Source organism: Catharus ustulatus, chromosome 3, assembly GCF_009819885.2.
Source record: "Catharus ustulatus isolate bCatUst1 chromosome 3, bCatUst1.pri.v2, whole genome shotgun sequence".
NCBI lineage: Eukaryota > Metazoa > Chordata > Aves > Passeriformes > Turdidae > Catharus > Catharus ustulatus.
In genome coordinates, this window is record NC_046223.1 from 5,782,047 (window position 1) to 5,796,198 (window position 14,152).

The 14,152-nt window shown below is 38.0% G+C and overlaps 1 protein-coding gene across 5 annotated transcripts in view; it reads right to left on the minus strand.

Annotated features, from left to right (window-relative positions):
- MACROD2 (mono-ADP ribosylhydrolase 2) overlaps positions 1–14,152 on the minus strand; it is an 881,430-nt gene that overhangs the window by 45,388 nt on the left and 821,890 nt on the right. For 4 of the 5 annotated variants that reach the window (XM_033054610.2, XM_033054609.2, XM_033054607.2 and 1 more), the window contains 3 exons: positions 13,478–13,540; positions 10,071–10,136; positions 13–90 (listed from right to left, as the gene is read on the minus strand). In XM_033054610.2, the coding sequence (XP_032910501.1) occupies positions 13–90; positions 10,071–10,136; positions 13,478–13,540 (207 nt within the window). The remainder of the gene's footprint in view (positions 1–12; positions 91–10,070; positions 10,137–13,477; positions 13,541–14,152) is intronic. The other variant, XM_033054611.2, reaches the window with a different exon arrangement.

Here is a 14,152-nt window from a genome sequence, read left to right on the forward strand (position 1 = left end):
ACAAAACTTTACCTTTGGCTTGATCTTGTTCGCACACCACAGGATGCACTGAATCACCCTTCTCCGTGCCTTTGGAGTCTTTCAGGGAATCTGAGGAAAACAAACAAACAAACAAATAAATCCTGAAGCAGTTTCCATGCTGGAAAAGTAGTTACTTCAGTTAGAGGAGCTCTTAGGGGCCAGCTTCATAGTTGGCATTTTGATACACTGGCTGATTTTCTATCTGTTTAACTACAGTCTTATAAACTACAGAAGTATATTTGTGGGTTTCAATTATTCAAATTGATTTCAGAATCCCTACCTTTACTGAGCAGTTTTTTGCTGTCAGTACAAACCTCAAACCAGAAGCTGGCAAGGAAGGGTGCATAAGAATAATCAGCAGCACTACCAAGAATTTTATTCCTAATGACTGGAGAGGAACAAATCTGTGAGAAATAGCACAAACCACTTACTTGATAAATAAAGTGATTTATTATTTATTTAGAATAACAGTTTCCCATGGTTGGATTTCCAGAAACTTTAAATCTTTCCAGAAACATTAAATCCCATAAATCCCTGTGCAAATCCTAGCCTCATGTCACTTGATGACAAAACTCCCAAGGTCATTATTGTGGCCAAGAGTGCCTTACTTTTTTGGGGCAGACTATCAAAATGAACTGCCCAAAGCAATACTTGGAACCACTGGCACAGTGAGGCTTAAATTACATTTTGGCAGAAAGTCCAATTGCTGTGCTATCTGAGGTCTTCATAAACACAGGGCATTATTTTGCTGTGTCAAACAGCATTTTCTGGAAACAGTCAGTTTTTGCATGGCAATGAAAAAATACATAATGGATAATTCCACTGCATTCAGGTAACACAGCAACACAGACACTCGATTTAGTTTTGCTCATTCTCATCACACACAGATTTCATTGGATAAAGAGCTCTCTTTGAGCCTCATTAAAAGCCAGTGCTGATGTAACTTGACATTGTGCAAACCACAGGATAAGTCCACTCCAGGTCATAACAGCAGCAAGACATAATCATTTCTGTGTCCCCATGTGAGATGCTTTCTAAAATTCTTTTCAGTGGAAAATGTAAGTGATGGTGCCAAAAGATCTACAGCACGTGATACTAAATTACATTATGACAGTGTTTTTACAGCTTAAATTCTGGAAGGTCCCTCTCTACAACATAGCTGAGCAAATCTTACAATATACCCAAGGATGCCCCTGTAAAACCCTGTTCCTGAAAGTGTCAAAACATAATCTCTGATGGATAAGTAGAAAGCTGGGTTGTTAATATCTGATCCAAATGTAATAATCTGTAGTTTGGGTATGTGCTGAAATCGTGTGGCTTTAATTAACTGCAAGTAATTCCCCAAGGCAAATATTTAATTACCTGCACAGTTTCTTACTTCTTTCTTGGCATGAGAGTAAGTTTAAAAAACCCAAGTTTGAATGTAGAATAACTCACTGATGTACAATTTGCTAAACTTTATACTTGCTGCACTTTTTTTTGCCCTACTGTTAATTTAAATTTCTACTCACTCTTCTCAGGTAGACCACTGCACCAATCTTTCATACCAAATTGTACAATGAGGTTCAAAGGATTACCCTTATCAGCCTGAATTGGACCAAAACTAAATTAGAATTTTATCAAATTCCAAGTTTAATAAAAAAAATCCAGAAGGATCTCTTGGTATAAATGGTAATAGCAAAAAATTCTATAGGGAATTTTTCGAACAAACTTGAAACACATTGAGGGAAATTCTGGCTTTGCTGAAGTTTTTGATAAAGCTCTCAGGATTTCAGATGAGCCAAGATTTGTACTACCTGTAACTCCATACTAATATAATGTATTTTTCTGTATGACACAGCTGCATGCTTGTAAAAGCAAGTGTACTGGCAAAGCTGGAATCAGAAGTCTTCTGCTTTGAGTACTAGGATGCCAAGGCCCAAACACAGCCCTTCAAGCAGTCAAAAGTGATGGTAAGGGTAGTACCACCTGTGTTGAGAGGGGAAGATGCAAGCAGCTCTGCCCAATCACTCCCTTAGAGCTCTCTTATCCCACACTTATTGCATAGTACTTCATACTCCCAGACTGCTACCCTTAATCCCAGCTCACTAGTTCCACCTTTTTTCCCAGAATGAGGAATGACTCTAATTTAATGCCAAAACCAATCTGCAGCATCACTGGCACAATTACATGCAGTGGCCAATGACAGCTAATGGATTTTAAGAAGCCTCGTGCCTGGCTAACGTATGTGCCCTATCATGCTGCCACTGGTTGTGCAGCATCACAGAGAGAGAGAGGTGTCATTGCTATTCCCACCTATTGGCACAGCTGGCAGTCCATCCCATGGACTTTATTCTTAAGGAATTGTAATCTTGTGTTAAACTTTCATTTTTATCATAAACAGCTTGTTTGAAATTGCAATACAGGATGTAACCAAAAAGTATCTATGCTATCACCATCTGTTGAGACCAAGTAAGGCAGTGATCTTCATCTTCGTGGGAGATACTCTCTGCTACTAATCCATCTGTTAAAACCAGGTGGGGCAGTCATCTTTATCTTTTCCACAATCCATCCTTCCTTCAGGAAGATACTGGCTGTTAGTGGCCCATTGAGTCCCACTGCATGACTGATAAAATTACATCATCCCATTGGGAGATGCTCCAGCTGGGGGAGGAGCCAAGTATTTCCTACCTAGATAAGAACTGAGATTTGGAACACCAACATTTTTTTCCACTGGATTCCAGAGGAAAACTGGACCTTTCCACATCATCACTGGACCTTTGGAAGAAAACTGCACCCTTCTACAGGAGCACTGCTTCAGCTGAACCACATCTGTCACTGCAAGAGGATGTAGCCACCATTTAACAGGACTGCTACCAACACCCTGACTGTGTCAGGTTGTATTCTGACTCTGTCAGTGTTTTGGGTTTACTCTTTCTGTATAATAGTGTATTTCTATTTTAATTTGCCTAGTAAAGAACTGTTGTTCCTATTCCCATATATTTGCCTGAAAGCCCCTTAATTTCAAAATTATAACAATTTAGAGAAGGTTTACATTCTCCATTTCAAAGACAGGCTCCTGCCTTTCTTAGCAGACACCTGTTCTTCAAACTAAGACACAGCTGTCCTGTTGCTGCTATTGTTTGAGAAAGCAATTTGACTGCACTGAATTCCAAATTATCCCAGGTAATAGACAATGATAATTTTTTGCAAGTTGTTCTTTGCAAGGCATGTCTCTGAAAAGAACAGAGAATGAACAGAAGTCACTGCCTAGCTGTAAGAGTGTCCCAGTTGTATTTCAGCAGCAGGAACCTGTCTTGATTGGTTTTACCACACAGATTCTGAGTTCCAAAATCCTTAAGGTCAAGGCCATATCAAAGGTTCCTTCTTTTCAAATCCAAATATTGCACTAAAAATTCAAAAGGTCCAAGGACAGATTTTCTTTTAGGATTAACAAGAACAAAATAAAGGAATTAACCCAGATTTATGAAAAAAATCTGTGCCAAGCAAAAGTGAAAGTGTAAAACCTAAGGCAGTGATCAGTAAACACTACTTTCTGTGTTCAAGTTTTCAGGAGGATAGTGGTATTCCTCAGGCTCAGATGATCCTCTGTGCTCACTTAGCCCTTTGGAGCCTTGTGCAACTGTACATAAGCCAAATATTATAGTCCTGTATGATTCCAGGGTCTACAAGAGGTCTGGCTGTCCCTAAGGCCTTTGTTTTCCTCCTCTTCCCCTGATTTTTAAAAATGGCATAAAACAATGTTGGTCTTCTCCTAACACAACTATCTGTAAAGTCATACCAGAGAATCCAGGATATTCTTTCACGCACAGCATTGCTTAACTTTTTGATGACATACACACTGGGCATTATTTAGTTTGGGCAAGTACAAATTTGGACTGTAAAAGTTAACACTCCTCCATTCAGAACTGAAAAAACAATCAGTTTCTGATACCACACTGGGGCACAGTTCCTAAAGGCACACATGAATGAACCAAACAGGACATTTAATTGAATAAATAAGCCAAAGATAGACCACATTTATTTACTGCACATCAGGAGCTTAAGTGCTCATTGAAATCTGAGCATCCCTTAGTTCTCTCAAAATTCCTCCTTGCTGGCTGGAGTGGCAGTGTTCATGTCAGGAGTGCTTGTCTCTGGTACCCTCCATTTTATTGAAACAAGTGTCTTGTGGGACTGCATGCTTGAATCCACCTGGGAATTAGTCCCAGACTTTAAGAACCTGCTTACAAAATATTTAGGCTTTAAATAAACTGATCAGAATACTCCATGAATATATTCACTGCTCCTATCAACTCTATGTTGAATTCATCTCCAAGAAAAGCTCATAGCTTGCAGTAAACTATCAATCCTATCCTTCCTGCCAATAGTCAGGCACTATTTTGTCTAAATCCTGCATAAATCCCCATGCTTTTCCATACCATTCCTTTTTTCTTTTGACTGTATAAGGCAATGCTGCTCAAACATGATTTTGCAAAGGCTAAGGAAGAGAGGAGATGGTAAGAACTGAATGTTAAGTGGTTTTAATGATCTTTTAAAATTCACTTCCCCAACTACTTTCTGTACGGCTTATTTACTGAGTAGTTTCTAATGTGCAAAACAGCTGGGTCCTGTACATGGCATAGATAAATTACCATGTTTTAGGGAGCTGTAAGAAGATCAAAGAGGGAAAATGCAGGTCATTAGGAAAGAAACAGGTTCAGTACATTTTAATTTTTTTTTAACATGATACTGTGATAAATGACTGGAATATTTCCAGAGTGAAAGAAATTAAGGAGACATCTACAATTACAGGTAATGGTGTGCATGGAGATTGCCACATGATTAGGGTATTCTTTTGTCTCATAAACTGAGCAAAATATGTTAAAATGAAGTACTATAAAATGATGATTTATGAGAAGTTAGGAAGAGATTCTTGAACCTTTACTTTAAAATGTTATTTTTATATCCACTAAGATTTCATTTAAATCAAACTATATAACAGATTAGATTTATTGGAGGCCAAGTTTAAAATGTTTGGTAAACCAGATCTTTTTAGGTGCAATAACTTGTAGAGATAATTAATCAAGTTTTCAGGCAATAGACCAAACAGTTCATCTCTGCAGGTGGGATCCACCAAATACTTCTTCCACCTGTTTGTGCTTCAAGCTGACAGAAGGGCATCTCACCTTCTGTCCACATGAGAAATTCCAGGTGCAGCTGGTATAAAAACGGTGGGCATCTTTCTCCTGACATAAGGGGCAGGTTAGAGCTTGTCTAAAGGTAAGGACTGGAGGGAGGAGATGAAAGAGCAGGATCTCACTGGGCTGATGGGAGCACAGCTGAATGGCTCCAGGTCAGCTAATATTCAAAAATAAGGAGGATTTAAATAAACCAGGTAGGTGGATTAGTGTTCACTATTGCAGATGCCAGTACTAGTGAAGCAGAAACACCTCTTGACTGGCTCAGGGGCTGGACCCATCTGAATGCACAACTCAGGTCAGACTAAATGTGAAGAAGTGAATAACCCACATTATGAACAGCTTGAAGTGAACTTTGTGGAAGTTGTTAAGAGAGTAAGTGGCTGGTTAGATGGTGGTGCTGACATCCCTGGTTAAAAACCCCAAACCCTGCCAACTAGCTTATGTTAGCCAGTTTGCTTTCACAGGAATCCTTCTAACTAAGGACAGAAAAATGTTATCGCTTGAGTAGGCATGCAAAGCCACAGGTTTGGCTGAGGGGGTTGAAAACTCTTCCATTTAAAATGTTCTTTTTCAGTTACCTATAATTGAAATTTTCCAGGCTGAAATCTTAGGTCTAACCATAGCCCAAGGGGAAGTAAAAACATTTCATTGGTAGCTGCTGAGTGCTTGGCAGTTCTCAAAATCAGGTCAGTCATTTAGATGTCTTAATATATACCTAAGAGCTGATTTTAAACACCTCTTTCTGAACATATTGGCCTTTCAGTCAATCTTTTTCACATGCTTACCAATGACTAATTTATGTCAATTTGCACAGCTCCCCTGCATTTGAGATACTCTCACTTTATTCCTTCTCAATTGTTTATATCTTTAGGACATCAATATTTTTCCATGCTGAGAGCTACAGCTGGCCAAAGAGGAATTTATACCCAATGCATTTTACAGGCAGGATACTTACCAGCTTCTGGGCTACCAAAAGAGAATTTTTAGGGCTTAACCCCTATCCAAGTCATATAGTAATTCTGCTTCTGAAAACACATGCCCTCCAGCCAGCTGAATCTCACTACAATTTAGAGAATGCAGAAAAAGAGTGACTTGCTTTCAATGGCACTCCCACAGAAGCCCAGACTTTGGTGAACACCTGGAAATAATTAATCACACTACTTTATTTTAAAAATCAATTAGTATATGATTTAATTTAGTTGACCTTCAAATGAGAATTCAGTTCTTATTAAGTGCTAATGAATTATAATCAACGTATTGTGCACAGAAACTTTGCATAGTAGGGAGTTATGATTCACCTGTACTAAATCTAGTTCCTTTTTACATTTTCCTGCCAAAAAGTCTAATCATTAAATTGGGCTAAATAGTAATTGGTAGAAGAGGCAACTGAGATGAAGATGCGGAACACTCTCTGTCACACACACACACACACACACACGTGCATGTACATATACTCTCTTTAATAAAAAATAAGCACAGGTTCAATCCAATCTCTACATACTACACGGTCAATTTAAAATAAGTTTGTAGCCCCAGCACAGTCTTGTACAGACAGACATACCAGACTGAGTGCAGCCTGCCTGATAACACGCTTTATCTGCTGCATAGACATTAATGACTTCAATCACTTTGTTCTGCCCTTACACCTCATAGAAAGGAACATTTCTCACTTGAAATTAGCTGTGTAGAAAGCATCTACTTCTATACGCACAGTAATGAAGCACTTGCAAAGCTGCCTGGAGATGCCAGCTCTCCCCCAAGAGATCATAGTTAAGCATGCAAGTTTTTAAGGGTAAAATTGCAACAGTTCTTTGCAGACAATGGAAAGAGAAACTTGGCACAGACTGGAATATGAGGATACCTCTACATTGTTGCATTGAAAATCCTGATATTCTTGAAATAAAACTGTTTCCCACCCCCACTCCCCCCTTTTCCTTTCTTTTCTGTAGACAGATGAACACTCAAAAAATTCAATTTGCTCAGAGTCCATGTGCAAACTGGGTTTGTGTGGACTTCTATTCCTGGACAGTATCCCTCCTATGGTAACAGAAGACATATACTTTTAAATTAATGTGAAATTTGCAGTCTCACAGGAGGTTTTCATCTTAATCAAAGCCCCTCAAAATGTAATTCCTGCACTGTCCCACACTCTAATCATGAAAATCCCTCTCATCCTCCCACTTTTCCTTTGGAAAAATGATGAAGAGGACTCACAACAAAAATACTAGATCTTCATAGTAGCAGAGATGCATGTGCTCTGTTTTGAATATCACCACATTTTAGAGCAATAACTATGTCAATGTGTTTGCTATATTCTAATCCCAGATATATGAGAAAAAGAAAGCAGAAAAACTGCTAGTCAACTCTAATTGGACTCAAAATACTTGTTTTGGTGCCCTCACAAGTGAGCTGGCATTTGAAAGACCTAAATTTTCATAGCAGGAAACAGTGGTTTAAACTATGCATTTTGGGAATGTGCAGCTAGACTTACTTGCCATAAATCTTTTACAATAATTAAATGGAAGCATTGGGAAAACGTCATTTCTCTAAATGCTTTATGTCGTGTTCATTTAGTTGAAGATAAACTAGAGAAATTAGTATGTTCCAGAACCTGGAGGTTTTAGCCATGTTAACTCCATGGGCAAATAAATTTGAAAGTTGGAATTTATTTCAGGAGCATCAGGTGTTTTCGGAAATGGCAGGATTTTGCAAAAGTGCCATTTCTCAAGAAGCAGCACTTTTTAAATAACAGTAGCATTTATTTAAAAAAACCTCAAAATCTGAAATTATAGAAACACTGAAGAATCACACAGTAGCTTGGGCTGGAAGGGATCTTGAAGATCATTTCATTCTAACCCCCAGCAGGGACACTTTCCACTAGACTAGGCTGCTCAGAGCCCCATCCAACCTGGCCTAGAGCACTTCCAGGGATGGGGCAACCACAGCTTCTCTGCACAACCTCTGTGAGTGCCTCATCACCCTCACAGTAAAAACCTGTAAAGCTGAAAATCTACCAATGGAAATAAGGATTAAAACCATGGTCTAGTCCATAGTGGCCTTGCTGTTCAGAATTCCTGTTTCCTTTAAAAAGACTATCAAGCAAATACGAAAACATGGTCTTTTCTTTCTTTTTTTTTTTTAAACTTGTACAGTTTCACAAACAAAATCTATGGAGGAGAGTTTGTCTCACTCCTTTTTCCCTACCATCTTTCTTATGAGGAGAGGTAGGACATCAGAGATAATGCACTTTGGATCTCTCAGGGCACTATCTTTTCCATCAGCCTCTCAAGAGAAGAGGGGGAAACACTATATATACTCTTAATATATTATATTAAAAGTGAGACTTCTCACACAAAGATTATTTCTTTCCTGAGAAGAGACTTCTAATGCAATGGCACAAAAACCTGGAGGGCTTACACACTGGGAAACATATCAGAAGACAGTCATCTTAGTAAGGAGCAAGCACTCAGAACAATACCAGTTTCTTGGGATCATCAACTGGCTTCAGACAGAAAAGGGAAATCCAAACCCAAAGCCTCAATGTGACCCCCACGTTGCAAAACACATAACATGGGGAGTCTTTCAGATACAGAATACATAAACAGGCCAAATGTCATCAAAACAAGAGAAATTAATGAACAGGCAATCACCAGCCACACTGGGATTGAATCCATCACTATTTCTGCCTTCCACTACCCTTGCCATGAGTTCAATTTGTGATGTATCAAAAGCAAAAGCCAGTGCTCTAGCAAAGGTTTGTGGTTCTTTTTTTCCTTTGCAGTATCAATCAATCTGCTAAAAGAGCTCTTAAATCAGCCTGCACAAGGCTTTGAACTCATAATCAGGTAAGTATGTGGGCTGTCCAGGATGTGGCTTTGGAACAAAAAGGCAGGATCTCACACCCTGTCACACTTATCTAGAAAAATGAGAAGAGAGTCAAGCAGTGATGCTGAATTAAACATTAAGTCCTTTAAAATAAATATCTTAATGGACGTTAATAATTATGTTATCTCAGTAAAATGCATGAACATTTTCTATTGGTCTTTCTTGAAGGCCATACTGATGGATTGTATTTATTATAGATAGCATAACTCCTGTTTTGGATTACCAGTAGCAAATATTTTGTATATCACCTGGACTTTTTCCTGATGTATCCCCACAAAAATGCTAAAAAATGTAGATCAGGAGAAGCAACTAATAGCATGATTATCACAGGAATATCAGAAACAATACAGCTGTGCACTGGTTCATATCTGCTGGTAAACCAACAACATCACAGGAAAAATCTCAGCTTGAAACATTTAAATTAGATAATCTCTCTTGTTTCCTAAACTCCCTGTCATTTGGCCCTGTAACACTTTTAAATATTTATTACAAACTAAATGATCTGAGTGCCCAGCACAGTCTGCACAAGACAAACATTACTTTCTGCCTCTCTATTATGACTTCATCTCCTCCTGTCTCCTCCTGATGTGTTTATAGCTATTGTGTTTTTCTTTCCCTGCATCAGGAGAGCACTGAACAGGGAGCTGATATTGCTGAGATGGATGTGCATGCTTAACTAGAAGCCTGTGAATCACCACAGTGAGGCCAAGCTTTGGGCTTATTTTGGTTATGCCACGTATCATATTTTAGTATTAACTCCGTAACAAGAGGACTTAAGAATTTGCAACATATTTCTTACCACCACAACAGTTGGTGCCAACTACTTCATTACAAAGACTTTTGTAAATGAAAATCCAAGCCTTTACCTATCTCTGTATTGTTTAACTGTGATTTTGGCTATTTCCAGACAAAGGAAAAAAACAGTTTCATGAAATGTCCTCTTGGGACCAGATATTTCAAAACACAATTTCCAATCTGTACCTTTATTCTCACTCAGCTCAATGTCTTCTGATGATAGGCTGGCTACAGCTGAAGGTTTTGTTTCACCTATAAGAACAAAGAAAATGAAAGAGAAGCTATTCATTAAATAGAAAACCGATGAACCACTTTACTGAAAAAAAAGTGTTATGCCTTACTGACAATAGATACTGGACCTGAATTTCAATTACTGGGCTTCCATCCATTCACTAGCTATTACTGGTCTGATCATCTTCCCTAAGCAAGATGTAAACTAACATTCCAATACATCCAGATCAAATCTGTATTTCAATTTCTCATAATACAGAGAGAGGAACACCTATTGCTTTCATGAATAGGCTGGTGTTCTACTTGCTCTGAGATTTCTTTTTTCATTTAATCTATATATTTTGAGAAAAAACAATTAAGTCATTCTTAACTTGAATAATGTCCATGAATCTCACTGGAATCCAAATTACTAGATGCAAATGCTCTCCTGAAAATAGAAGCTTTCATGAATAAGGCCAGAAATTAAAAAATCCTTAAACTCTACAGCTTTGAGTTTTTTAATAGTAGAGCACACAGGTAAAACTACTGTAGTTAATAGACACAACTAGTACCTGAAGTAGTTACTAAAACTGAAAACGTAATATGTTTTCATTTTCACTGTTGATTTTTCTTGCTAATTTTTAGAGTTCTATTTTTTTTAAGCTTTTGTTTTAATGTCTAGACTTTAATTTATTTCAAAAGATTTGTTTTTGATGATTCTGAGAAGTTTTTTTCCTTATACAGCCATCAAGTACTTTTCACTAGATCGAAGCAAGAGCTCAGAACCAGCTGCCATATTGGTTTTCCATGTGTTAACTGTGAAGCTCATTGACGACAGACTGGAAGCCAGACTTTAAAAAAGCCCCACACAGTTGAAAATTTTCAGTCTTCTCAGACTATTATTTTTTTTCCCACTGTTATAGTTTTCTTTATAATATATAGTTTTCTCTATAATATAATGATACTTTTCACTATACAAAAATACAAATAGAATATACAAATCTTTATGTAATGGACCAGGTAAGAATAGAGCATGAATTTTTTGTCCTATATTTTCTTTCACAACATCAATGTATATGATTTGTCACATTCAGAGGAAGTTTATGCCTTTTGGTTTAGATAGTACAACTAAGAACATTTGATGGGATTGCTCCTAACAGTGGTCACTTGTATGTAGTATTTAGAAATCTTGTAAGCATACAACTGTGTACCTTGGGAAATCAGGCCATTTTCTACTGCCAAGAAAGGGTGCAAAAGCAGCAACCTCAAAGTTCCTGGTGATGCTTTGTCTCTGCAATGCATAGAGCAGAAAGCAGCAGAGACTCACTAAGTAGATGTAACTAACTTGGGGCAATTGTGGCCCTCTCTGTTCCTGTCACTATGTAAACTAGGAATGAAAATTGTTAAGCCAAATAATTTTTTCCTGCAAACACCATCTGCCTGTGGCCAAAGAGGTGACTATTGGGCTATGAGTGGGCATGACATTATCTTTAGGCATGTATCTAAACCATATCCCTGAAGCATGACATTTTTTGGATCTGGGACCTCAAGTGTCTGGATCTTTTCTTTGACACTCTTCACGAGAATAATGAAACACGAGTACCAATACAAGATAGCAAAATGATGTATATCATGGCTCTGATAAACCAGCTCTGACATCTCATACTGCAACAAGTCAAAACAAGCAGTTTTGGGAAAAGCATAGTGCATTTAGAACACCTACAGCAGCAAAGTAGTAGTTTCAACAGGTAAATATTCCTTAATTCTCTTGGGGAAAAGAAAATGAGTATTTTATTCAATCAAACTGAAATACTTACCCCATCAGAGTGACTATCACTGACAAGCACAGTAGGCTGTATTGGGCATCTGCAGATGCTATAATCAGGTTTAACAGGAACCTCTGCAAGTGGAGCCAGGAGCTCCAGGCAGTATTAGCTCGTAGGTGAGCTAGCAGTCAAGTAGTACTTGGTAAAGTTAAAAGGTCAAAATTGCTTGGAAAAAGATATCCCCCAGTCTAGTCAGAGATTCAAAACAGAATCTCAATTCACACAGAATAACTGATTCTTCCCCCTGGTGCCCTTACCTGTTTAAAATACAATTAGCATGAAAGTGAAAAAAACAGGGAAGGATACCTGGTTGCCCTCCAGCACGGACAAAACATCTCCATACACTTATCTTGGGGAGGATAAAGTTTCTGAGGTCGGTGGGAATCTTTTTTATTCTGTAATACTGTTTTTTCTGGCTTCACCTCCCACTGCTTGCCCCGCATTGGGACATACAAAAGAGGTGACAAAAAGGACATGAATCACAGAAGGACTTCAAGCATGTACAGGCAACATCAGGTGTTAACACTCAGTTGCAGAACAACAACCAGTGGAAGGCAGGGAGAAAAGCTGCCCTTCTACCTACACAGTGGCCAGTGCACAAGATGAAAAGAAGACCCTGATTCAACGGACTTCTCATTTCCACAATACAAGAAGCAAACCAGGAATCCAGACCTTCTAAATTTATCTGCTGTGTTTGCTGACTGGCCACCTTCAGCTCAAGAAATTCCAAGGAAAACCCTTTTACTCTTTATGGTTTAAATATCTTTAGGGAACATTCTGCATTACAATAGGAAAAAAATTCTAACCAAATCAGAAAAGCAGTGCTACATGTAATACTACAGTTAAAGAAATACTTAAGAAGTAAGGGAATAGACAGACATTTTGATTGCCATTTCAGGTCTTTTGGTAGCCAATTCATTCCAGCTGTCTCTTGCAAGGAACAGAGTCATGCAACATAAAAAATACAACCATAAAGAGAAAAAAAATCTCTTATGAGCATGGAGTGACACTGTATTCCAAGATATTGAACTCACTATAATTTATAAGCATGTCACCTGCAAAAGCCACCACTTGTGAACGCTGACATTCACTCACAGCATATGCAATATTTTTCTCTACAGATTTAAACCTTCATAACCACTGTGACTTGTGTAGACAATTTTTTAAAACTTGAAAATACCCTTTAAAAATATTCAGGGGTTGAGTTTTCATCAGAAGGAGCCTGCTGCTTGCTTCCTACTTCCCCAAACTTCATTCCCTCACTCCTATTCTATGCAGAGGGGAAAAAAATATTTATTTCTTGTGAGCGGATTACATGATTAGGCACCTTAAAGGGAGAACATAGAGCTGGTAAGCTGGAGAGGGATCTGCATTCCTGCACTGCAGCACATTCATTCATAATGAACGAAGATTTGGTCTCTAATTGGAGAACTGCTCAAGACCTGAGCTAATCTGGTGAAAATGTACAAACATACCCCTTCAAAAGGACTGACCAAGGTTATTGTTCACCAAAGTGGATAAAACCTAAGAAAGGCCTTTAAGGAGTTGGGCACAAACCTGCTTCTTGGCTTTGGGTCTTACTTTCTTCGGTGTTTGGCTTATCCACTGTGCCATCACCACCTATTGAGAAAAACACATAAAAATTATTTATGATACATCTTTTTTGTTGGTAATTGGAGCAGTGCAATATTAATTGTAACCAATTTAGCACAAAATGCTTATTTACAGCAAAGTGCTGTGATAAAAAAGGAAAGATGTAAAGGTAAGCTGAAAAAAACTGCCAACAGGACCAGTTCCATTTAAACCAGTCATGTTTTTATATCTCAAGATGAGGATTATAGATTTTATCTCAATAGACTCACTGGAAATAACAATACTAAATAAAGGGATGTTTCTCTAAACACAGTCTGCAATAAATGAAATTGTTGCTTGAACTTCTATTTTATAAAAAGGTTTTTTCCCTAGGATTATTTTCCTCCTGTAATATTTCAACAGGATCCTTGAAGTGATGGTGTTTCTGACCTGCAGAACTTACTTCAATGCCTATGGAAGGTAAGAATCAACTGATTTGAATTTTAAAGCAAAAGCCACAATGACACTTACTGTAAAATATAAAAATGCATCACAAATGGCTGTAATGAAGAGAATACATCAAACCAAAGTAAGATTGCTAGGACTGAATGAATTTTTACCCTTTTACGCATTCACATTCATTCCCAATTTTCTCCACTA